This window comes from Hyperolius riggenbachi, chromosome 2 (assembly GCF_040937935.1).
Source record: "Hyperolius riggenbachi isolate aHypRig1 chromosome 2, aHypRig1.pri, whole genome shotgun sequence".
Lineage (NCBI taxonomy): Eukaryota > Metazoa > Chordata > Amphibia > Anura > Hyperoliidae > Hyperolius > Hyperolius riggenbachi.
This window is the reverse complement of record NC_090647.1, coordinates 91,816,701-91,842,404: the sequence shown is the minus strand read 5'-3', so window position 1 is coordinate 91,842,404 and position 25,704 is coordinate 91,816,701. Positions and strand designations below refer to the sequence as shown.

General features: G+C 45.5%; 1 protein-coding gene across 1 annotated transcript; it reads left to right on the top strand.

Moving 5' to 3' along the window:
- Nucleotides 1-603: 603 nt before the first annotated feature.
- On the top strand, nt 604-24,041 carry N4BP2L1 (NEDD4 binding protein 2 like 1). Its single transcript, XM_068267053.1, has 5 exons — nt 604-1,011; nt 11,702-11,829; nt 13,613-13,701; nt 23,009-23,085; nt 23,921-24,041. Exons 1-5 carry the CDS (start codon nt 833-835, stop codon nt 24,024-24,026), a joined length of 579 nt encoding a protein of 192 aa, XP_068123154.1. The 5' UTR covers nt 604-832; the 3' UTR covers nt 24,027-24,041.
- Nucleotides 24,042-25,704: the final 1,663 nt, after the last annotated feature.

The following is a 25,704-nucleotide window of genomic DNA, read 5'->3' as shown; positions in this document are numbered from 1 at the left end:
CCTCTGCCCCTGGAGATGTACCAGTCTTCTGCTGCCCATCTCTTCCTCTGTCCCTGGTGATGTGCCCCTCTTCAGGGGCGTAGCAATAGGGGGTGCAGAGGTTGCGACCGCATCGGGGCCCTTAGGCCAGAGGGGCCCCGTAGGGCCCTCCCTGAAATGCAGTATTAGCTCTCTATTGGTCCTGTGCTCATAATAATTACTTTTATAGATACTTTGAATAGTGATAATCATTAACAAACTGTTCCCCATCCCCTTCTTGCACCTCTGACACTGTAGTTGCCATTGGCAAGTTTTGGCGCGCTGTATCAATTGTTATGTATAGAGCGCTTGGGGGGGGGGCCCATGTAAAACTTGCATCGGGGCCCAAAGCTCCTAAGCTACGCCACTGCCCCTCTTCCCCTCGCCCTGGTGGTATGCTAGTCCTCTCCTGCCCCTCTCCTCTGTCCCGCGTGATGTGTCCCTCTCCTCCTCTGTCCCTCCCTGGTGATCCAGCCCTCTCCTGCCCATCTCCTCCTCTCTCCCTGGTGATGACGATCCAGCCCTCTCCTGCCCATCTCCTCCTCTCTCCCTGGTGATGACGATCCAGCCCTCTCCTGCCCATCTCCTCCTCTCTCCCTGGTGATGACGATCCAGCCCTCTCCTGCCCATCTCCTCCTCTCTCCCTGGTGATGACGATCCAGCCCTCTCCTGCCCATCTCCCCCTCTGTCCCAGGCAACGTACACCACCTTGATACAGCGGATGAGTCCGCCCTGCAGCTGCCGCTCCTCCCCCTCATGCAGAAGATACACAAACAGCAGCAGAGCAGGAAGAGGGGAGTAGCGGACGTCCAGCATGGCTGAGCAGCTTATAGGCCACTTCGGGAAGCTGAGCCTGGATGGCCCCCCTCGGCAGAGGCACCACCGCCGCCCGCAGCAAAACCAAGCTCCACAGCGCCCCCCGCCGTCCAGGTTCAGCAAACACATCTACCTCCTGAGGGGGCTGCCCGGCTCCGGCAAGACCAGCCTGGCCAGGTACGGGGCGGGGGGCGTCATTCCGCGTACATCCCTAGTGCGAGTCCTGAAGTGACAGAGGTGATGATGGAGTGCTCGGTGACTCCGCCCACCACAGAGCATTACTTCCATATACCAGCTCTATAACTGCAAGGAACCTGCCCTGCAACACTGACGGTCAAAGCATGACTGTGTTGTATAAAGTACGAAATAATCATTAATTATTGAATTATGATATATATTGTATATTTATGTATATTAATAAAAAAAATACTTAGGACGAGAGAAGCAGCTTAGAAGGGGATGTCCAAGTCTTTTATTTTTTGTTTAGAAGCACCCTGACTTGGATAAATAAGGTCCTCCACAGAAGCAATTGGAAAAAATGTGTCAAGGTGGCCACACATCTGGCAATTTTGCAGCCGATCGCCCATTGGCTGCAAATGATTATTGAATCAGAAAAAATTGTTGCTGCAAAAAGCTTGCCAGACCGATTACTTGATTGATTACAGCCCAAAATGTAGCAATTGAGCAAGCAAGTTGGTGAATGCAATGGAACGTCAGGCAGATGGCCCCCAAATGTTAATGTGATGGCCGTGTATTAAAATATCTCACCTGTCCGGCCACCGCTAGTCCAGCTGATCCTGCATCCATATTGTATGTGGCACCACACACGCCAATGCTATACAATACACGAAAGTCAAGTGGTACAAAAATGGGGAAGCAGGAGCAGCTGGACACTCGGCAGCCGGACAGGTGAGATATTTTAATGCACGGGGGTACATTAGAGGGCAAAGTGTTGGTGGCGGCAAAACGATGATCTGCTGTCACCAGGCCGGTTCCCAAAAGATTTCACGCTGAAATTGATCAGAAATCGGCCTGTGGAGTATAGGCAGCCAATAGATCTCTCTCTACAGTTGCAGCATTTTTAAACAATGTTTGCCGCTGAAATGGTTGCTGTTAGAGGTAGTCCGTGTTTGTGGGTACATCTGTCGGGCAGATATGCTCACATAGACAGACTACTTTTTTCCAGTAGGCATTTGAGGTGGTCAGAGGCGCATAACACTGCTGGGAGCCTGAATCTGTGGCACCTGCTGTCTCTCCCTAGAAAAGATGGCAGATCCCATGCAGACAACGTCGGGAGGGCAAAGGATCAGCCCCCATAGGTAAGTAATACAAATCACCCTAATAACCCCTGCAACCCACCCCTCCTACCGCTTCCCCCATGGCGCACTCTATTACGAACCTCCCTGTCGGGAAAGTTAATTTTATATATTTTCATATTAAGTTGCTGAGTTGCCTTTAACTTGTTTCACCTTCCTCTGGATCAACTTAGGAGATGTGTGGGTTCAGGACAACAACTCTGATCCAGAGGATTACAGCTGGCTGCTACTGTCAGCAAAACTGCCATATCTGTTAGTGTAGTAGCCTTTGCATTACACATATTAATCACTGCCGGCAGGTTAGTTCTTCCTCAGTTAATCACTGCCAGCAACCACATGGGGGGCGTGTATGCTGGTAGACCCTGGACATGGACAGGTAAAGTATACTTGAAGGGAAGGCACATTTTAAATTGGGGGGGGGGGGGGGGCAGTGCAGGGGGAAGCGAGGTAACGGATGCAGCATCACAAGGCCGATTCCTGAGAGATTTCATGTTGAAATCGATCGGTAATCGGTCTGCTGTGTATGGGCAGACAACAGATCTCTCTCCAATCAAATTCAATCAGAGAGTGATCTGTCTCTTGGTCTGTCTGCCCATACATCATCTGATGTATGGGCACCTTAAGAAAACCAAAAAATACACCATAGCACAAGTATCCAGTCAGTTATAAGAAATATCTGAAGTCTTATGAGACTAAAATTAATTTCTTTGGCCATGTTTGAGGCTAGCCAAATACTGCACAACACCATATTAGCACCATACCCACTGTGAAACATGGCGGTGACTGCAACATGCTATGTGGGTGCTTGTCTGCAGCTGATCTTCAAAAGTTAACAAGAGTAGAATGAATACAGAAACATACTAGATGAAAATGTGATGCAGTCTGCGAGAAGTCTGAAGATGTGAATCCCAGAATGACAATGGGCCTGATGCACAAAATAGCAGTACTGTAATACGCCGTGCACAGACCGCACACAGCAGTATTACCCTTACTTCCGGCAGCAAGTAACACAAGTAACGGCATTCGCTATCTTTGCCCTCCAAATTCCAAAAAGTCTGATCCATGGGGGTCCTACCTTACACCTTGCAGGGGCTCTGCTGCCAATATCTTGGTGCCAGATGCTACAGGACACCTTCAGAGGTCTCGCAGAGTCCACATTTAGAAAGGTCAGCGCCAGTGGCGTATCCAAAGGGGAGCAGCCCCTGTGACTGTAGGGGGGGTCTAGAGCTGTAAGGGGGCCCCAACTACTACTTCACTCCCTCCGATAAAGGGATCCATCCTTTAGATCAGGTGTTTTTGTGGCTACTCTTATTATGGGTGTGAAGACTATGATGTCCACACTTGTATGGCTCTTTCAAGATGGGCTCCCTGGCTGTGAGGGTCACCAGGGATTAGCAAGGGAAACAGTGTAAACATTGGGGTGCCCCTTCAAAGTTTTGCTGGGGGCCCCCATGATTTGTAATTACGCCCCTGGTAAGTGCAGTTTTCCAAGCACAAAGGACCAACAAAAATCAGGACCTACACAATGGCAGGTGATGAAAGGGTTTGTCTCTGCTGACTAGAGTAAAAAATAAAACTAAACTTCCTCTATGATTCAAGGTCTTCTGACAAGAGTGTTCTGTGACTAAAGAAACAGAACGATTGTGTTTTGCTCTGAGTTCCTTCAGTCATCTTATGCAAAGCTTGTTGCTGCGTAACTACACAGCAGTATAGACAGGAAGCACAAACCCTGTTCAGTATCAGCTGCATACTTCACAAGAAATCTAGAAAGTTATGTAGTTTGGCTCAGCAGTGTATAAAAAGCAGCTCCAGACGTTTTCAAAATGAGTGCCCTCCATTTGGGGTGGTCTGCTCTGCATAAAGATATGCCCTTAGATGTATGAAATGGCATTAAAATGTGTTGTACAGGATTGCAAAGCAGCTAAAAAGGCAACCAATAGGAATAGGAGATGCCATATTCCACTCTCCCCTTCTTCTGCCCATTATTTATCCAGGAGAAGGTATGAAGTTAGCATCTGTGACTTGTGCAAACTCTTTGAAGCACAGTGTCCTATCTATACAACCCCCCCCCCCCCCCCTTCTGATGAAAGTTTGTTCTCGGCTAATGTGTGCAATAAAGTATGAACATCAGTCCTTATCTGCCTGAAACATATGTGGTCGGGCAGAGAGGCCCTGGAAGTGGGCTAATAAACGCCTCTACTAAACTTTTAAATGTAAAAAGAAGAGGTAGAATGAAGTTTTTTTAATGAGCCACATTGTTGGCAAGCGTATTTAATGTGCTATTGAGATGGCCTGGTTGCTAAAAATGGTGCCTGGTATACTTTGTGAGATAGTTAATGGCTGGTTCAAACAGACAGCTACCGGCATCCTTCCTTGTCATTTACCACCCAGATCGGCCGCGTCTACCATTGAGATGGATGGAAGCATTCATCTCAATGCATTTGCCGTTGATTGTGCAAGTGCCGCAGTCATTTGAATCTGCGAGATGCTGCATGTAGCTTCTAGTGTTGGTGCCGTTCCTACTTCCATAACACCCCTAGGGGCTCATATCACAATGCAACAACAAACCAACGGGATATAAGACCAATCGCACGCCAAAATGAGCCGCTGGCAGTTGGCTGTGTGCATCAGCCCCATATAAAAACAAATATTATTGTGCAAGATAGCCACTACAAGGTAGTGATCAGCACCTATAATTGAAGTCAGTGGAGGATTGGTTGCCGTCCAATTTACGGTAGGCGATCTAAGCACTGATCACTGTGCCAAAAAAAAAATCTGATCACACCCTTATAAATATGGTAATCTTATAGTGACCATCTGTTAAGAAATAGGGAATGGTCTTTGGGTGAGTAGATTCTGCTGGGCGTGTTATCTATGCCATGGGTAATGCGCTGTACGTGTGTGTGTGGGAAATGTTTACAAACCGTAAAAGCAGAAATGGTTTCAGTCCCATATATGCAGTTTCATGTTTTACCTGACCTTGAAAACATCATAATCTGCTTTTATGAAGGTGTTCTGTGAAGTGCATCATGGGAGTGATGATGATGTGGGGGAGGAAGTTCTAGACGTGTTATAGGCTTGCAAAGAATGTGAGGTGTTTGTCATTATACAATACAATAATCAGAATCACTTTTATTCGCCAAGTATGACAGGTGTCGTACTCGGAATTGTTTGTGGTTCACACGGCATAGGCAGAGTACATAGGAGTTTAATAGAATAACTGCTTGGGGGAAGAAGGCGTTCCTGCACCTGGTGGTTCTGAATGGGATATTCCTATAACAGCGACCAGACGTGAAGAGCTTGAAGAAGCGACTGCCTGGGTGGGAGGAGTCGTGGAAAATCCTGGTTGCCCTCCTCTACATCCTAGCAGAGTGGAGGAGATTGAGAAGTGGCAGGGAAGATCCGATGATCTGTTCCTCATCACTAATGACTCTTTGCAGTTTATACCTGTCGCTAGCCGTTGCACCAGCATACCAAACTATGACTGAGGAGCAGAGGATGGATTCCGTAGTAGCGATGTAAAAAGCTGGTCAGCAGCTCCTGTGGCATGCCAATTTTTTTTCAGTTGGCGCAGGAAGAACAACCTTTGCCGTAAAGCACTTTTCTCCCAAAGCGATGTGTCTCAGATTAATGCATTGTCTCAGGCTAGTCTGTGTTACAGAGGAAACAGTCAGGTGTTCATCAATGCCAGACTAAACAGGTGGTTTTTCTGTTTTTTCTGACTTAAATGCTTCCATAGATGGAGATGTCCTGATTGGGAGTGTCAGGGAGTTCCAAAGGGTAGGAGCAGCATGAATGAAGGCTGTGTTTCCAAAGGTTTTGAGGTGGACTCTGGGGGTGACCAAGATGTTAGATCCTTTTGATCTAAGATTGTAGGGGTTGTGATGCACTTGCAACAAATCCTTCAGGTAGCCAGGTATCGTGAAATGATTTGACTGTAAATAAGCCGATCTTAAAAAGAATTCTCCATTGGTAGCCAGTGGAATGAGCAAAGGATTGTTGTTTTGTGGCAATGGCGGGGTTTGATTGTTAACAGCCTTGCAGCGCCATTAGGACTACTTGCATGCAGTGCAGGTCTTTGTTTGGAAAGCCTGCATAGAGGGCATATAATCCAACCGTGATGTGATGAAGGCATGAACTAGGGTTGGAAGATCTACTGGAGGTATGAGGTGCTTAATTTTTGCAACGTTCCTCAGATGAAAGAAGGAATGTTTCACAACAGCTGAGATTTGATTTCTGAAGCTTAATTCCCCATCAGTCAGTACACCCAGGCTACTCAATCAGGGGCGTAACAATAGGGGATGCCGCCCCCTGCTCCTGGGGCCTGCACCGGGCCGTTTGAGGGCAGGAGGGGTCGCAACATGAGAGGAAAGCGTGGGCGCACATCGGCGGGGAGGGGGGACCCCCCCCCTCGGGCTCTCCTTTCAGCGCTCCCCTCCTGCAATTATCAGTGGCGGCGGCAGGATCACATACCTCCCTGCATTCCACCGCCAAAGCTTCCTTTAAGTGTCTGACGCTACTTCCTGTTTAAACAGGAAGTAGCATGAAGCACTTACAGATGGACCTCCGGGGTGGATGGAGGTATGTGTCCTGCCGCCGCCTGCCCGCCCGCTGCCACTGATCATTGCAGGAGGGGAGCGCTGAGAGGAGATCGCGAGGTGAGGGGGGGAGGACTGTCCCCCTTCCCCACCGATGTGCAGCCTCGCTTTCCTCTCATGTCACAATGATTTTTTTTTTTTTTGCAGGGAGGGCCCGGGGATCTCTAGATACGCCCCTGTATGCAATCCTTTATTATATTATCTTTTATTCTTCTGCATCTCAGACTTGTTTTAAAGTAGAATTTTGCTAACCCTCTTAAAAATGTTCTGGGGAGAAGCCAAATACTTTCCTGCCTAGGAAGGTTCCCTCAGGTCCTCCCTGAACCATCTTTTTTCTCTGGGTCACTTGTCAACCCGGCAGTGCAGTAATAATCTAGCAGTGCCCTCTTCCCAGATGACCACCAGCCCTGCCCCTTCTGGTATTTGACATAAATATTATAAGGGGGTGGGAATGGATTTGATTGACAGATCTGCTAAACATTTACTAGAATGGTGATCAGAAGGACCCCTGGGGTCATGACGCTGCAGCTCTGGGTGTCACAACACAGAGCGGGGAGGAGAGGGAAAGGCATGCCAGAATGTAGAAGGCGTTGAGAGACGCAGAGCTGACCAATAAGAGCTGGGGAAGGGGCGTTCCTAACACCTGAGTGGGTATTTTGCAGGAGTGCTTCTCTTGCAAGGGACCCCCTCCCCCACAAGAATGCCGACAAGCAGCTTGTCGCTAATTTCAGGGAGGTCACAGCACAACGCATTGGGCACTGAGAGCGGCGCATAGAGGACACAGAAGCATGGCATAGAGCATGGAACATGCCTCTGTGTCCCATCTGACGCCCCCCAACTAGCCCGCCGCAGATCTCGCCGCTCTGCACCCGCTGCAGTTCACTTGCACTGCCATCTATATGACGGCAGAGCTGTGTGAGCCAGTCAGGCGCCTGATTGCATGATCACCGTGAGCCAATCACATTGGTTCACATTGATGGGCAGGGTCAGGACCCAATGAAAGCATCTTCTGACCATCTCACAGAGCTCTGACGTCAGAGAGAGGGGCCTGCGGCATTGGTAGAATGATGTGACCAGCGAGAGCTGCCGCCAATCCACAGTCCAAAGCCAGCCTTAGTCACATGACTAAGGGCACATTATAGGCCGACATGAGTACGTTTGATCCTGAGGATGTCCATGTCTTTTGTGTGGATTTTTTTCTAATAAAGAATACTGGCTTTTATGAACTCTACTGAAGCTTGCGATTCCTCTTTCTGTTATTATGGTCTTGCTCACCAGATCCTGCACCAGTGAGGATGTATCTTAGGGGGTTTACAGCGTCTGGACTTTGCTTTGATTTTTGTTTTTATTTGAGAGTTGCCAAACCAAGATAGATATCTAAAATGGACGTCAAAATACATGTAAACAACGTAGTACTGGAACTTATCCAGAGTAAACTTACTAAGATAAGCTTCCTGCTAACAGGTGCAGAGAACTCCAGGTTCCCCACAGGGATAAAGCACACCGAAAGTGAGAGGAGTGACATATTTATTTCCTTTTAAACATTGAAAATTGCCTGGCTGTCCTGCTGTTTCTCTGCCTCTGTGGCTTCTTTTCACACATTAGCCTTTGCATTGTGCATCCTAAAACATAGGATTGCACCACAGCGCTCATGATAAGTCACATCACTGCTGACCAAAGCTATGCCACCTATACAGTGCAGCCTAAAGACTATGGACTTCATGCTTGTACTGCGCATGTCAGGTGGTCATGCTAAAGCTAAGCTAGAACAGGTGTTTACTATAGAATTTTGGAACATTGCAATATATATATATATATATATATATATATATATATATATATATATATATTTTATCACAAGAACTGCAAAAAGAACTATGCTAAAGAGGAACTCCAGCGAAAATGATGTATCGGTAATAAAAAAGTGCTTCATGTTTACAATAATTATATATAAATGATTTAGTCAGTGTTTGCCCATTGTAAAATATTTCCTCTCCCTTATTTACATTCTGACATTTGTCACATGGTGACATTTTTACTGCTGGCAGGTGATGGCAGTGGAAGGAGATGCTGCTTTCTTTTTTTTTTTTGACAGTTGGAAACAGCTGTAAACAGCTGTTATTTCCCACAATGCAACAAGGCTCCTACAGTGTGATGTCAGAACCATGTTCCTGACATCACACTGGGGGAGGTATTTCATCACAATATCAGCCATACCATACAGAGCTCCCTAATGATCTGTTTATGAAAAGGAAAAGATTTCTCACGGGAAAGGGGGTATCAGCTGATTGGGATGAAGTTCAATTCTTGGTCAACTCTGGGAGACCCCATGAATTTGAGGGATCCCCACAACAGTTGTACCAGCTCGCTATAGCCATCAACAGTGGGTAGTGGCACCATTCCAGGTGATTGGCATAGCCTCCCCCTGCTCACTGCTGATAGGCATGAGAACTCTTTGCAACCCCCTGGACCATTTGGGAGCCTAATTAAAAATGGGTGAGGGGTTTATGGTACTATCTGTTTGCATGGAATTAAGAACAATCAGAAAATCACCCCTGTCCAGGTTAGTAGGGGGAGGTTAGATACAGCTTTCGGTGAGGTCAGGTACACTTTAAAGGATGCTTGAAGGGAGAGGGATATGGAATCTGCCATATTTATTTCCTTATAAACAATACCAGTTGCCTGGCGTCCTGCTCATCCTTCATGCATCAGTAGTGTCTGAATCACACCTGAAACAAGCATGCAGCTAATTCAGTCAGACTTCGGTCAGAGCACCTGATCTGCTGCATGCTTGTTCAGGGTCTATGGCTAAAAGTATTAGAGGCAGAGGATCAGCAGGACAGCCAGGCAATATGCATTGTTTAAAAGGAAAAAAAAATATGGCAGCCTCCATATCCTTCTCAGTTCAGGTCCACTTTGGCTCTGAGGTTGTGCACAAGAATATCTGCTATCAAATAAATCACATGCTTTTTGAAATGATCTCTATATTGTTTATCTCTTCTCTGCAAAAAAATAAATAAAAAAAGAAAGCTGGAGAAACGGCACATAACTCAAACACAAATGTTCATATCTTTTACTGCCTTTGTAATTGCTTTGGTAATGCTGGACATGTCCACCAGCAACCAGGCTGCCAAGGAGGTTTCTTTACAGAGGCATTCTCCTTTATATGGAGGTAGTGGATACCTATTCAGTAATGCAAAGAGCACTGTGTAAAGTAATAGTGATCCACAACAGCAAGCTGAAGTTCTTTCTTACACCCCAGTAGACTAAAATATGACTGGCTGGCTGCAGCAGCAATTAAACAATGCACATTGCCTGGCTGTCCTGCTGATCCACTGCTTCTAAGGGCCCATTCACACTAGAAGCGCTTTCCTGAGCGTTTTGCGATTGATTAGCGTTTTTTTTTTTTTAAATCGCTCCCATTCACTTTCATTAAAATCGGGAGATACCCGGATAGTTGCTATCCAGATATCTCCCAGTAAACCTGGGCAGGGGTGGTCAATCTTACCTGTCTGACGTCTTCTTCGGTCCGTCCCTCGGCGCCTCCCACGATGCGGTCCAAGTGGCGGTCACGTGATTACAAACACTTCCTCAGTGTTTGTAATCACGTGACGCGCATGGAGCGCATCGTGGGAGGCGCCGAGGGACGGACGAAGAAGACATCAGACAGGTAATATTGACCCCCCCGGCCCAGGTTTACTGGGAGATATCCGGATAGCAACTATCCAAGTATCTCCCGGTTCCGGATTTGAGCAGCTCTAATGAGCAGTGCTGCCAGGCAACTGGTATTGTTTAAAAGGAAATATCCATATGCCTCTCAGTTTAGGTTCCCTTTAATGTGTTTTTCTCACGCAGAAAAAAAAAACTGACATTCTGCATGATGATTCTGCACATTTTGACAGTTTTCTCTATCAATTACATTAGCTGTTGTGAAAAAACGCACGCGGCTTTCCTGTATAGAAACACACTTGGTGTGAAGAAAACACATGCACAAAAACACAAGCAGAAAACTGAAAGACAAGTGTGTTCCCTGCCTTAGTTACTTAATATAAAAACAATCGGCGCCAACAGGTTATCAAAAATGACTGCTGCTGTGAGAGAACAGTGTCCAAAGTTCAAATAGGTTATATCAAAAGGAAACAGCGCAGGTCTCCACCATCATTAATGGGATTATTAATTTATTTATTTATTGTATTTATAAAGTGCTAACATATTACACAGCGCTGCACAATATAGATGAATGGGTTAACATACTGGTAGGACATACAAGGAGCTCACAACAAAACAAGATCATGCAAATGTGGTTGGATAAAGATAGTTCAGTCTGTTCTAGTCCACCAGAGGGGTGTCAGGGCCCCATTCACACTAAAAACAAGGGGGTGTGTGATTTTACCACAATTAGCATAGTAAAATCACTGTACATTTCCTAGATTCCCGACAATCGCGATCAGCGCTCGTAAAAGCACTGTACCGCAATTGTTCGAGAATCGTGGCAAAATGCTGCATGTTGCACGTTTTGTGATTGCCGTTAATTGTGAAACTCCCGCAATCTGCGGCAATCGTGGCAGGGAGATCACTGCCATAAGGTTTCTATTGCAGTAGCGCTTTGGCAATAAACGGGAATCACCTGCTAATTGCTATAGTGAGAATGGGCCCTCAGATTGCATAATCAAGCTGGAAACACTAGAGAGGAGGGCCGAGTCAGGGGCTTACAATCTATAGGGTGGGGAATGACGACGAATGACATAAAATCACCAGACGGGGTCCCAAGTTGACATGTTCACTATCACCAGTATGGGAAATGAGGCCAAGAGCCCTGATGTGGTCACAACCACTGCATCCCCTATTGCTACGCCACTAGCTAACGTAATACAGCACTGTGCTGCCATGATTCTGTGCCAGCAGCAATAGAGAAGTGAAACGTTTCTTCAGCTCAGTTCTGTCTTCTTCCAGGAAGCTGAAGCGAGAGTTTGCCACAGCTGTGGTGCTTAGCACTGATGATTATTTCCTGATGGAAGATGGAACCTACATCTACAATCCGGACCTTCTACAAGAGGCTCACAGGTGGAACCAGAAGAGAGGTAAGTCACTGGTGTGATGTATCCTCTGTGTCATTTACACATCTGAAGAGCAGCAGACTACTGCCATTCCCATGGAAAACAGCAGAAGGACTGACTTCACACCTGATGGAAGAATACCAAACGATCTGTTAAAATAAAATGCCTGGTATACGATAACCAAAGGCTTCATCCGCTGCAGCAAATCAGATGCCATTTGTCATGCAGGGGTCCAGAAATATACAACATGCTGCAAAATGGAGAATGTGCTGCATTATAGGTATAACACAAAACACTATTGTTGATATACTACGCACACAATGCCTTCCAGGGGTATGAAATTCATCATTGCTCTAAAAGATTATTTACAGCATAAAATAAAAATGAGCTGTACTGAGCTATAAATACAGCAGCTTTGCAATAAACTGCAATGGCAGCTTTAAGAGCAGATAAATTGTACTTTGGGAATTTGTAGACATACAATATTACTTGTTCACAAAAGCAAATACGATAACAGTATGAGTAATAAAAGGTAGGAAAACACATTTTTATTGAATGTTATTTCAGAGTTTTATCTCACTTTAACCCTCCCACTCAGAACACGTTGCTAGCCTGAAGCGTAGTGTGTCTGTACATCACTCAGCACCAAACTCTTATGTGTGTACAATGAGAGGCAGAGTACGCGTGCCTTATGTGGGCCCTGGAGCCAGAGTATAGTTGCCCCCAGTATAGGTAGCCATCTATAGGGGCCCCCAGAATAGGTAGCCAGCTATAGGTGCCCCCAGTATAGGTGCTCCTAGTATAAGTAGCAAGTGACATGCCTCTGTGTCCCCCAGTACCACGCTATAACCCCTAGAAAATGCCAACATTTAACTTTGGGTGTTTCCAATTAATCATTTTTTATTTCTCTGTGTTCTGATAGCAACTGAAACGTGATTGGCCAGCATAAGGCTTGTGTATCAGTGCTTTTATTGTTTAAAGACATCTGAGCTGAAAAGGAAACGTTAAAGAGAAACTCCAACCAAGAATTGAACTTCATCCCAATCAGTAGCTGATACCCCCTTTTACATGAGAAATCTATTCCTTTTCACAAACAGACCATCGGGGGGCGCTGTATGACTGATATTGTGGTGAAACCCAGCCCACAAGAAATTGAGTACGTACTGGGGCAGTTTCCTGTCTGTGAACCTTGCTGCATTGTGGGAAATAGCGGTTTACAGCTGTTTCCAACTGCCAAAAAAGCATGCAGCAGCTACATCACCTGCCAACAGTAAAAATTTCACCATGTAATAAATGTCAGAATGTAAATCAGGGATTTAAAAGATTTTACAATGGGCAAACATTGACAATCATTTATACATAATTATTGTAAAAATGAAGCACTTTTTTATTACATTATTTTCACTGGAGTTCCTCTTTAACGTTTACTTACCTGGGCTTCTTTCAGCCCGTTAGTCTATGTGTTCCCTAATTGTAGGTCTGCTGCCCTCCAGTGCGCCGCTAGCCACTCCAGAAGATCACCGACCAGAACTGTGATTGTGGGCTTATGTGCATTCACAGGGACGTGCGCAAGCCTCTCTTGATCGCGCCTCTTTGGCCAGGAGCATTCTGCATTTGCACAGGTCACAAAGACAAACAGTGCATGCGCAAAACGCTCCCAACAACTGCAGCACAATCGAGAGGGCGAGCGGACACACTTGCGCATGCACAGCCTTTCTTTTTCAGCTCAGATGGCCTGTAATGATTTTATTGCAATTAGTAATTTTTATGGTTTGATTGAAAACTACCATAGCTTTTCTCCCTACAGCACGCAAAGCAATGAACAGGGGGAAGACTCCAATCATCATTGATAACACCAACATTGTGGCCTGGCATATGAAGCCCTATGCAGTCATGGTGAGCGCAACATAAGCACATAGGAGCTATAATACATTCATATATTTTTGTTGCAGCCAGTAGAGGCAATTGTGTGACAGACAAGATTCTATGGGCTTGATACACGAAGACAAATAGCATGCCTTTGTGACAATCCAGCCCCGCGATCCCGTCTCCAAGACGTTAACCCTCCTGGCGGTTATTTTTTTTTGCCATAAAGGCAAAAATCCTTTTTTTTTTTTATAATTTTTTTTTTGTTTCATGTAAAGCTACCAGAGTGGTAGCTACATGAAACACCACAAGAGGGCGCATGTGTCCCTCTAGTGCGATCGTCGCCGACATCAATAGCAAACAGGGGAACGCGTATATAACGCGCTCCCCTGTTTGGCTTCTCCTGTCGCCATGGCGACGATCGGAATGACGTCATGGACATCAGCCGACGTCCTGAGGCGATCCAGCCCGTAGCGCTGCCCGGAACTCATTGGTCCGGGCAGCGCAGGGCTCTGGCGGGGGGGTCCTCTTGCACCGCTGCGCACAGGCGATCGCCGCAGAGCGGCGGCGATCAAGCTGTACGCGCGGCTAGCAAAGTGCTAGCTGCGCGTACAGCATTTTAAATGGAGCAAATTACCCCACCAGGGGCTGAGATATTTTCCTGCGCGGCATAGCCCGAGCTCAGCTCGGGCTTACCACCAGGAATTAAAAGACCGGTTGCTGGATCCTCAGAAGAAGGTAGTAAGGTGACAGAGCGTGCCAATCCTGTCTAATCTGCTCCCGTTAGCATTAGCAGGAAGTACGGTGAGCAGACTGACAATGAAGATTGATCGCGCAGCTGCCGACAATATGTAATGTGACAATCACTCACCAATCCCGTATTACTAGGCCACTGTTGCCATGCAGGTCTCATGCACTTCTGGAGGCAGATTCACTGTGTGCATAGTAAACAGTTAAGATTGGTTGGAGGTGCCCATACATGTACAATCTGTAAACTAAAAATATCTATTTCATGCTGGAAATCTGGTAATTTCACTGCCACCACTCTCCGATTTGCTAGGGCGAAGAGACCCCAACGCTATTATAATATGGTAGCCAGCCCAATCACATTCAGCATGCTCCAGTCACCGTTCGGGGAATAGTCACTTCTGAAGGCTTAAAGACTGTGAGCAGTGTGACACTTAAAGAAAGGTTACTGGGTTCATATATGATGCAATCTCAATTGTATGTCCAATCGATAAACTAAAGTTATCGATTTTGCACAGGAAATCGGGTACTAGCTAATCCTAGAAGGAAGAAACTTATTTACAACCTAGCTAGCAAATCAACAATTTAAGAAAATAATAAAACAATGCGGTAGTATGATTCTCCAGAGGGCAGATTCGTTGTAGCAGCAATCAGATGACCAGAACAGGCACAAGACTGAACGATAAAATCGTTAGTTTTATTCTAAAACTACATACACACAGCATACTTTAGCCCACAGGTAAATATGCCTGTCCGGCAGAAAAGATTGGTTTGATAGAGAGTGGAGATGAAAAGAAACAGAATATCTTAATGTACAGTTCATATACCATTATTGGTAGTCCATGCGGCAATCTCAAGTCTTTGGCGGAAAGTCCAAGATGGCGATTGCCACGCCTTTGTGAGAAATAATCCAAGTGCTTTGCCAGTGTCCAGCTGGCTGTCCGATGTTATTAGACAAAGATTTCAGATAGAGGACTTTGGACCTCGGACAGCTGTGTCATTGGGTTATTAATCCTCACTGCAGATGGGAGGGGTCATGACACGTACAAGTCCGGCCTTGTGAGATTGGAATAGGGCAGTGCCCCTTTAGACAGGGAGAGATTTTGGCCCAATTCATATTTTGCCCGCTTTCTCCGTGCCCGTAGGTCACACCAGGAAACAGAATGCATTTTCACACTCAGCATAATTTTGCAATTCATTTGATACTATACATGAGGAACATGGGGGACAAATAACACCGTTTGTTACTTCCACCCTTTATAGTATTGGTTCTGGAAGATCCAGATGGTTGAAAATCACCAGTGTCACGTGAAGTCCAACACACTCTGCAAATTTGAAGGACCTGGTATCTTGGTAACACCAGAAATATTACAAATACAGAAGTCTGTGGATTAGAGGTTTACAGCAGGTCAGTTCTAACTGAAGAACTCAGCTGGGGGTCTTTGAAGCTGAGAAAGCAGAGCTGAGTGTCAGCTTCCCTGCTGAGATCGGTGCCAAGTAGTCCCAGCTCTCTCTCCTTTAAATTGGTTCTGTCAAGCGCATATCTGACTTCATCTGATGGATGAGCCATATACTTTCCAGGAATGCTTGAGAACAGATTTCACACTTAGGTGAGAGGTTCCATAATTGGAAGTTATCAGGGATTGCTGGCAGCCAGGGAGTAGGGAAGAAAAAAAGTTGATTTAAAAAAAAAAATGACATTTTTACTATTTTGCAATAGAACTTGCGTTTGTGATGTAAATGGCGCACACACGGTTTTCTCGGGAACCGTGTGAGCGTCACAGCCTTATCAGAGTTAACAGGCCTTATCAAAGTTAGCATGCCTTTCCAGAGTAGCATAGCGAGCTCTACAAACCCGCAGGGGCTCAGGGCAGGACGGGTGGAGCTCTCGTCATTGCCAATTAGCAGGCATAAGGTTCGTAGCGCTCGCTATGCTACTCTGACAAGGTGTGTTCACTTTGATAAGGCGTGTTATCTCTGATAAGGCGCGTTGACTCGGATAAGGCATGTTATTTGTCTTAGTGAATCAAGCCCTATGAGTACACAATTCAGATAATTTCTAAATTGTTCATGCACAGCTGGCAGACAATCCATAAGGGCTCATTTACACCAGTGTGCTTCTGTGCGCTTTTTTCAGCAACATGTATCTGTTTATGAGCTGAAAAAAAAGCGCATAAAGTGTGAATGAGGCCTAAATGTCACATGACCTACTTCACATTGCTGTAATCTTACCACAAGTCTCTAGCAACTGTGAATTGTAGTGAACATATTTAGAGCACATCATTTCTGCAATGATTACAGCTCCAAAGTTACAGTATACTGACTGATTCTTAGCTTTCCATCAGTGTTCACACTTACCGCTTGTCTCAAGCACCAAATTATAGGATGGTTAAAGCAAACCTGAAGCGAAAAAAACCCTTAGGATATAATGGGCTTGATTCACAAAGCCGTGCAAACTGTTTAGCACGCAAATCGCGCGAAATTGCGCGCGCAAAAGTCCGTGATCGCGCGAATCGCGGCACTTTGCGCGCGCAAAAGTCCACGAACGGCACTTCACATGCTAACTGTTTAGCACACCCGTGCTAAACAGTTTGCACGGCTTTGTGAATCAAGCCCCATGAATTGTATGTGTAGTACAGATAATGAATAGAACATTAGTAACAAAGAAAAAAAAAGTTATTTTCAGCTATATAGCTTTTTTTTTGTTAGAAGATTGCATCATTCTGTCACAGTTTTTCAACTCTGTCTTTTAACTACTTGTTGCACGCCATGCAGTATATTCATGGCCCTGCAAACTTAACAGGATGCACCAGGGCCGTGAATACACGTCTGCAGCGGCGTGCAGTCGACACTCGTTCGCCCACGCACCGCCGTTACAGGGGAAGTTAATGAATGGGACCGCAGGAAATAATGACTGAGGACATCTTGTGGCCAAATAGTATATTACATCAAAATTCATTTTTGTTTAATAAAAATCCCCACACTGAGTTTTATCATTAACTATTTCCCTCCCACAGTACCCAAACTTTATATATAAATAAAAATATAAGTAGTTACCTTAGGGACTGAACTTTTTAAAAATGTATGTCAAGGCACTATATTACTATTAATTTTTAACTTATGGGCTTGTAATTAGTGATGGACGCAAAACTGAAAAAAATGCACCTTTATTTCCAAATAAAATATTGGCGCCATAAATTGTACTAGGGACATTTTTTAAACGTTGCAATAACTGGGACAAACTGGCAAATAAAATTTGTGGTTTTTATCCACAGTAGACTGTTATTTTACACTATAATGGCCAAAAACTGAAAAATAATGCATTTTTTCTTCTTTTTTTTTCTTATTATTCATGTTAAAATGCATTTAGGATAAAATAATTCTTGGCATACTGTACCTCCCAAAGAAAGCCTAATTGGTGGCGAGAAAAACAAGATATAGATCATTACGCTGTGATTAGTAATAATTAAGTTATTGGCGAAAGAAAGGGAGGAGCGCTGACAGGTGAAAATTGCTCTGGTCCACAAGGGGAAAAAACCCTCAGTCATCAAGTAGTTAAGCTATAAAAAAAAGCAGAAATAATGGCCCTTTGAACTTTCCTGCAGTAAAACCATATCTCAAGCTGCCTCTCACTGTTTCTTGGCTGTGTAAGTGCTTCAGAAAACAGGACTGTATTCAACCCAGTGGGTGGAATAGCCCAGTGAAGCTCTTTTGCATGGATAAATGAAGTTTTTTTTTTAACTCTTCCTGTACTATCCATTCATCTGGCAATAACCTTATCAGTACTTATCACACTGAAATGATCTATAGCTTTTTTTTTCACCACCGATTAGGCTTTCTTTGGATGGTACTTTTTACTAGAGATTATTTTATTCTAACTGCATTTTAATGGGAATAATAATTAAAAAAAGGAAAAAAATCTCTCAGATTTTGGCCATAGTTTTAAAATAAAAAACATTCTACTGTGGATAAAACACACACATTTTATTTGCCCATGTGTCCCAGTTATTGCCTTATATACCCACCCACAAAATGGGTGGCAACACAGAAGGACCTGATGGGGAACTTTAGAAATGACATAAAACACTCACCAAGAGCGAAGAAACCGCGTAGATACCAGGAAGTAACTACACCGTATGCTGTAACTCAATATGCCCAATCACAGCAGCTGAAAGCCGCCGGCCAATCATAGGAGACAATCTCCGCCGTCCAATCTAACATGAAGACGCATGGAGCAAACCTCACAGCGTGCTGTAACTGACACTGGCCAATCATCACAAGTGTCTGTCAGCGCCGCCCCGCATGACGTCACGATAACATTACGTGCGTCTAAGCTGGAAGATCACAGGTTGTCTCCACGCGTATAGAGGGGCATGCGGCGTCATGACAACGCCGCACCGCCCACATAAAGTAAGAGAACATATGCCTCCACATGTACAGAAGGGCATGCGGCATCATAGCAACGCCCATATAAACAGAGGAAACAGATATATAAAGTATCAAGTACAAATCCTAACTACGGGCATCATTAATAAACATGTGAACAAAACAAAAAGTTCACATGTAAATACATAAAACTCAGATTCCCAGCAGGTCCTCCCGTGTCGACATTAAAATAAGGCAAGAGCACCTGTTAAAATATAAAGTATAAAGAAAGAAAACAGATGTTAGAGACCAGCATAATGTACAACTCTCACCTACAAGCAAAATCTAAGATCATATTCCTTGCTAAGACCCCCTGGACCCATAGTACCTAGTCTACGTATCCAATAAACCTCCTTACGCAACAGTTCTTTATCCCGACTCCCACCCCTAAAGCCAGCAGATACCCCATCGATGACAGTGACCCTAAGTTGGGAAACCGCATGTCGGAAATTATGAAAATGTTCTGCCACCGTAAGGGTACATTGGGGATTACGGATGTTGGATTTATGCGATGATATGCGGTCCTTAAGACGCTGAGTCATCTTACCAATATAGGAAAGACCGGATGGGCATTTAAGCATGTAGACAACATACGTAGAATCACAATTGTAAATCCTGTTAATCTGCAAAGGAGTACAAAGGGAGGGGTGAGAAAACGTTTTGCCTCTAATAACGTTATTACACATATGGCAGCTGAGGAATGGATACATGCCACGCCGACCCACACCCGAACGCATGGGGATAGCCGCCGTAATCTTATCACGGATGGTGGGAGCACGTTTGGAAGACATGAGAGGAGGGTACCTAAACTCAGGCACCGCAGGTAACCCATCTCTTAACCTGCTGAGCGGTCTGGACGAGCTCAGCTCGTCCAACACCGCCAGAGGCTGCCGCTCAGGCCCTGCTGGGCCGATTTTTGTCAAATAAAAAGCAGCACACGCAGCCGGCACTTTGCCAGCCGCGTGTGCTGCCTGATCGCCGCCGCTCTGCGGCGATCCGCCGCGAGCAGCGGCGAAAGAGGGCCCCCCTAGCCGCCTGAGCCCTGCGCAGCCGGAACAAAAAGTTCCGGCCAGCGCTAAGGGCTGGATCGGAGGCGGCTGACGTCAGGACGTCGGCTGACGTCGATGACGTCACTCCGCTCGTCGCTATGGCGACGATATAAGCAAAACAAGGAAGGCCGCTCATTGCGGCCTTCCTTGTTTATTCTGGGCGCCGGAGGCGATCGGAAGATCGCCTCCGGAGCGCCCTCTAGTGGGCTTTCATGCAGCCAACTTTCAGTTGGCTGCATGAAATAGTTTTTTTTTTATTTAAAAAAAACCCTCCCGCAGCCACCCTGGCGATTTAATCAGAACGCCAGGGTGGTTAAAACATGCCAATGTTTGCGGATGCTATGAGTAATAGCATCACTGCAAACATTATACGTGGAGACAAAATGTAATCTGACACTCACACCCCCCATACCACGTTTGGCCCTGGGTCTAAAACAACGGTCTGGATAACCCTGTGTCTTAAATTTCTCCACCATCTCCCGGCCGTGTGCCTCTCTGGTAGGTCCATCGCTGACAATTCTAGACACACGAGAAAGTTGACTGTGTGGTATACTCTCCTTGGTGCCCATGGGGTGAAAGCTGCAAAAGTGAAACACCGAATTCCGATCCGTGCCTTTCACATGCAGATCTGTCACTAGCCCAGAGTCACCAAGGGAGACCATAACGTCCAAAAAAGGAACGCTGGTCTTGTCAGCATGGACAGTGAGACGCACCTGCGGACAGGAGCTGTGGAGCTGTGCAACAAACTCCTGCAAGCTGCTCTGTGGCCCCCTCCATACGCAAAAGATGTCATCAATAAAACGTAGCCAGCACAAGGCATGCCGGTAAAAAAGTGAATTCGTGTACACGAAGGCTTCTTCATAAAGCCCCATGTACAAATTTGCGTAGGAGGGGGCCACATTCAAGCCTATAGCAGTGCCCCGTTTCTGCATATAGAATGTTCCTGCATAGGAAAAATAATTAAACTTCAACACAATTTCCAACAATGTAATTGCAAACCTCCGTTGTTCTACTGTAAGATCGGCCTCCATCATGAGGTACCAATCTACAGCCTCTACACCCCCATCATGAGGGATGGAGGTGTAGAGGCTTTCAACATCCATGGTAACCAACAGCACATCACTGTTTGATAAAGGGCTTGTCAGCCCGAAACAGCGTCTGTTACTGCTGGAAAAAAGAGCTATATCTACTACTTGGTGGTGCCGACCCTTCTATACTTTGGATTGCAGTGGTCCCAAGAGACACTGGGACGGGGTCGTGGCACACCACTTTGTGCTAAGGTGCTCCTCACCTCACTTTTCTGGATCCCAGTTATTGCAACATTTAAAATATTTCCCTAGTACAATGTATGGCGCCAATATTTTATTTGGAAATAAAGGTGCATTTTTTCAGTTTTGCATCCATCACTTATTACAAGCCCATAATTTAAAAAATAAGTTATATACCCTCTTGACATACATATTAAAAAAAAATCAATCCTGAAAGTAACTATTTGTTTTGTTTTTTTAATGCAAAATTTTTATTTGGGCATTTACGGGAGTGTGTGGGAGGTAAGAGTTAATTTTAAATTGTGTAGGTCTTTTTATTGAAATGTATGTAGGTGTAATTTTACTATTTGGCCACAAGATGTCCTCAGAAAATGGATTTGCCCAATCACTCAGACCACAAATCTTTTTTCAACCAGGGAGTCAACCAGCCAACACCCGGATCCCAGCAGCAGGCAGGGCTGGATTTACCATAAGGCACTGTAGGCACGCGCCTACAGGCGCCTGATGATGGAGGGGCGGCTCAGTCCCCTCCCCTAGCGCCTCCCTCCTTCCCTATGAAGAGTCCTGAGCAAAGCGTAAATTAGTTTAAGTCACCTGGCTCTTGGCATTCAACTGACATCTCGCTTCAGTTGGGGGCACCACTAGCTGGCTACCTAATGCTAAGGGGCACCTGTAGCTACATATGACATATAAGGGAGAAGTAACAGCTGGGTCAGCCAGCACACTTGTGGTGCAGTTCAGCGGGGGTTTGTGGGTTTCTGGAGGGTGAAATTTAGCATGCCAGGACATCTGTGCCTATAGGCTCCAGTGATGTAAATCCGGGCCTGGCAGCAGGTGTCAAAATCCAATGTGATAAGAACAAACAACTGGGTCTCAACCTGGATTTATGCAATTATAGCTTGATTTTTTTTAGTAAATCTAGTGGCTGTGGTACTAATAAATCATGCTATAATTTCATAAATCCAGGTTGAGACCCAGTCGTTTGTTCTTTTCACACAAGGGCCCATATGCAATTCATTTTTTCACCTGAATTTTCTCCGAGGAGATAATTTTTCATGTTTAAATTAATATTACTTTCCAGCATTTTCAACTAAAAAAGTACCACAATGTAAATGGAAAAGGACTATCAAAAATATTTTGAGCATTTTCTTGCTTGATGGTGGCTTAAAATGCATTTTATTGACAAATTTAAAAATATCACCTAGGAGAAAACTCAGGAGAAAAAGTGAATTGCATATGGACCAAGATGTCCTCCCACATTTTCTTCCTGCCATGAACTAATAGTACGCGAACAGGAAGTAATGCGTATAAGTGTAACTTTGTTACAATGACTGCAGGCATCTCATTGATGGCGGCAATCATTGACACGGGGACTTAAATCAATGAATGGGTCATTTATCTACCCTCTAACGATCAGCAGCGAGCGCGGGAGTGCGCAGCGGCTAGGGACAAGTATCTACACCCCCGAGAGCTGTATAAGAATTTAGCAGGGACGTAGATATTCGTCCTGGGGAGTGGGAAGTGGATAAAAGGAAAGAAACATGGCAGCTCCATAGGTCTCATACCTCGGGTTCCTTTTAATGCCATATTGGGCCTGTGCACAAAAAGATGGTAATTTTGACAAGCGCAGGCAGTGCACAGCAATCAGGGGAGCACTGTCCCCTAGACTATTAGCGTGGCGCATCACTGAAATAAGTTATTCTGTTATCGCAAATACCCGGGAAAATGGACCCTGTAAGCTACATCTGTCATACAAACGCCATGAATATCAGTGGTCCAGTCTGCTCAAAGATATTGTTCACGTTAATGGCACATGATGTGACATCTCCCATCCTCCTTGGTTTACAGGCACTAGAGAATGCTTATCAGGTCATATTCATGGAGCCCAACACACACTGGAAGTTCAATGTCAGGGAACTAACAAGGTAGGTCATTTGTCTTCATTCTAGAACACATCAGGCTTTTAGTAAGGCCAAGTGAGCCACCTCACAATGTAAAATCAATTCCACTGTATTTTTTACCAATGAAGGAGACATTGTATTATAGCAGTGATGGCTAACCTTGGCAGTCCAGCTGTGGTCGAACTACAAATCCCATGAGGCATTGCAATAATATGACAGCTCTAAGCGTAACTCGGGGAGGCAGAAGCATGATGGGATTTGTAGTTTTGTCACAGCTGGAGTGCCAAGGTTAGCCATCACTGACTTATAAGATACCTTAGCGATAGTAAATTTAAAAAAAAAACAGGGGGAGCAGGCATGTGTAGGAAGCACTCCTCATGCCCACTGCTCCCCACATTCTCTTCCGCTCCTTTTTATCTTCTAAAGCCCTTCCAAGCTACTTTCCCAGGTCCGATAGTGCGGTGAGTAGTGCGCATGCGCTGCCTAGCAACACGGGTCTTTAATTGCCCCCCCCCCCCCCATGGCGGGTAGCGCCCTGCGCATGTGCACTACGTAGTTGTGACATCATGCACACATCGATCCCAGCCATTGGTGCGCGATCAAGGGCCCATGTTGCTGGGCAGCGCCTGCGCACTACTCACTGTCCTGGCCTAGCTTGGGGGGCCTTTAGAAAATAACAGGAGGTGGGAGAGAATGGGGGAGAAGTGTGCATGAGGAGTGCTTCCTACACATGCCTGCTCCCCCCTGCCCGCCCATTTTTAAAATGTACTATCGCTAAGATATACTTTACAAGTAAGAAAGTGATTTAGAAACCTATACAATGCTTTTATTTGCATAATAATTTTATCTGTAATTGTAGAAGGAATAGCCATGGCGTGCCCAGAGAAAAGATCCAGCGAATGAAAGAGGACTATGATCACAATGTGACGTTTCACAGCGTCCTTCATGCAGAAAAGCCTTATTAAAGTTCTGAAGAAGAACACTGCCTTGCATTACCACCAGGGAACGATCTAATCAACCAGGAGATAGAGAGCCCCAGGACAGTTGCTCCAATGTAGCAGAACTCATGGAAAAGCATGTGATCAGTTTTGTCACGTAATAGATTTGTAAGGCTCTGATTGGCAGGTGGCGATCATGTCCGGCTTCTGTGTAGGCTAAAGCAGGGAATGACCAGCAAATCAGGAACGTTTGACAGTAAATCTTTCATCTGATCAAACTGATGACATGCTGCTTCACCAATTCTGCTGCACTCCAACATCCATGAGGTAACTACACATTCCAGCATCTCCACACAATCATGCCTTTGTAAAGTTACTGATCTTTATACTGGATACAGAGCTTTTAATTGTATATAATAAGGGGATTGTATTGGTAATAGGAGTGAAAATAGGCAGAAAATTGCACTTTCTGATTTTATTTGGTAACTAGTAGACCTAAGCCTGTTTTAAAATGGGCTCTAGGTCTTTGTTGAATCCCCTCCCTCTCCCCATGACCGCCGCAGTCACCGCGCATGCGTCGCCCTCGCACACGCTGCGCACCGGCCTGTCCTCCCTCAGCTCACCGTGTCCCTCCCTGCACATGCGCAGTAGTGCAAAACACGGGACACACACACACACACACAAACAGGAAGCGCAGGGATGGGACGCAGAGACCGTTAGGTTTTATTATTGAGGATAGTTGTGAGGAGGATCAGCCAAATCTGTGAGGAATCAGCCTTTTCGGTAGCTATTCTCCCTAGCTTGTATTGTGCTTTACAAAAGTACAGATTTAGGTCTATGCATGAAAGAACAGGTGGGGCATAGTTATGAGGGTTGTAATTAATGTAGCATTGCAGTGCAAAGTGCTTCACATTGTGCCAGGAAAGAGGTACACTGAACTGTAAGGGTCTATCAGCAAGCTCTCCACAATGGCCAGCCAAGGGAACCCCCCCCAATCACCTGACACTATGCATTTAGGCGAGATAAACAGGAATTATCTGACTGGCTGTGACTGACTGGAATTGTGAGCGGCAGCCAGGATTGGAGGACATTGTTATGTTGGTAGGACATTCTCACCCTAACACCCGGTTCAAGCAAAATAAAAAAATGAGTTTCACTTACCTGGGGCTTCTACCAGCCCCATGCAGCCATCCTGTGCCCTCGTAGTCATTCACTGCTGCTCCAGTCCCCCGCTGGTAGTCGGCTGGCCGCATTGCGTACATTTTTACGCATTCCCGCTAGTGCAGGAACATTAACAGATACATTTTTACGCATTACTGGTTCAATGCGTACATTTTTACGCATTGAACCAGTAATGCGTAAAAATGTATGTGCTAATGTTCCTGCACTAGCGGGAATGCGTAAAAATGTACGCAATGCAGCCAGCCGACCTCGGAGGTCGGCAAGCTGCCAGCGGGGGACTGGAGCAGCAGTGAGTGACTACGAGGGCACAGGATGGCTGCATGGGGCTGGTAGAAGCCTCAAGTAAGTGAAACTCATTTATTTTGCTTGAACCTTCCCCTTAACCACTACACCTCCAGGGGTTTTTCCCCTTAAAAAAAACCAGAGTAATTTTCACCTGTCAGTGCTCCTTCCATTCATTCGCCTTTAACTTTATGACTACTTATCACAACAAAACAATCTAGATCTGTTTTTTTTCGACACC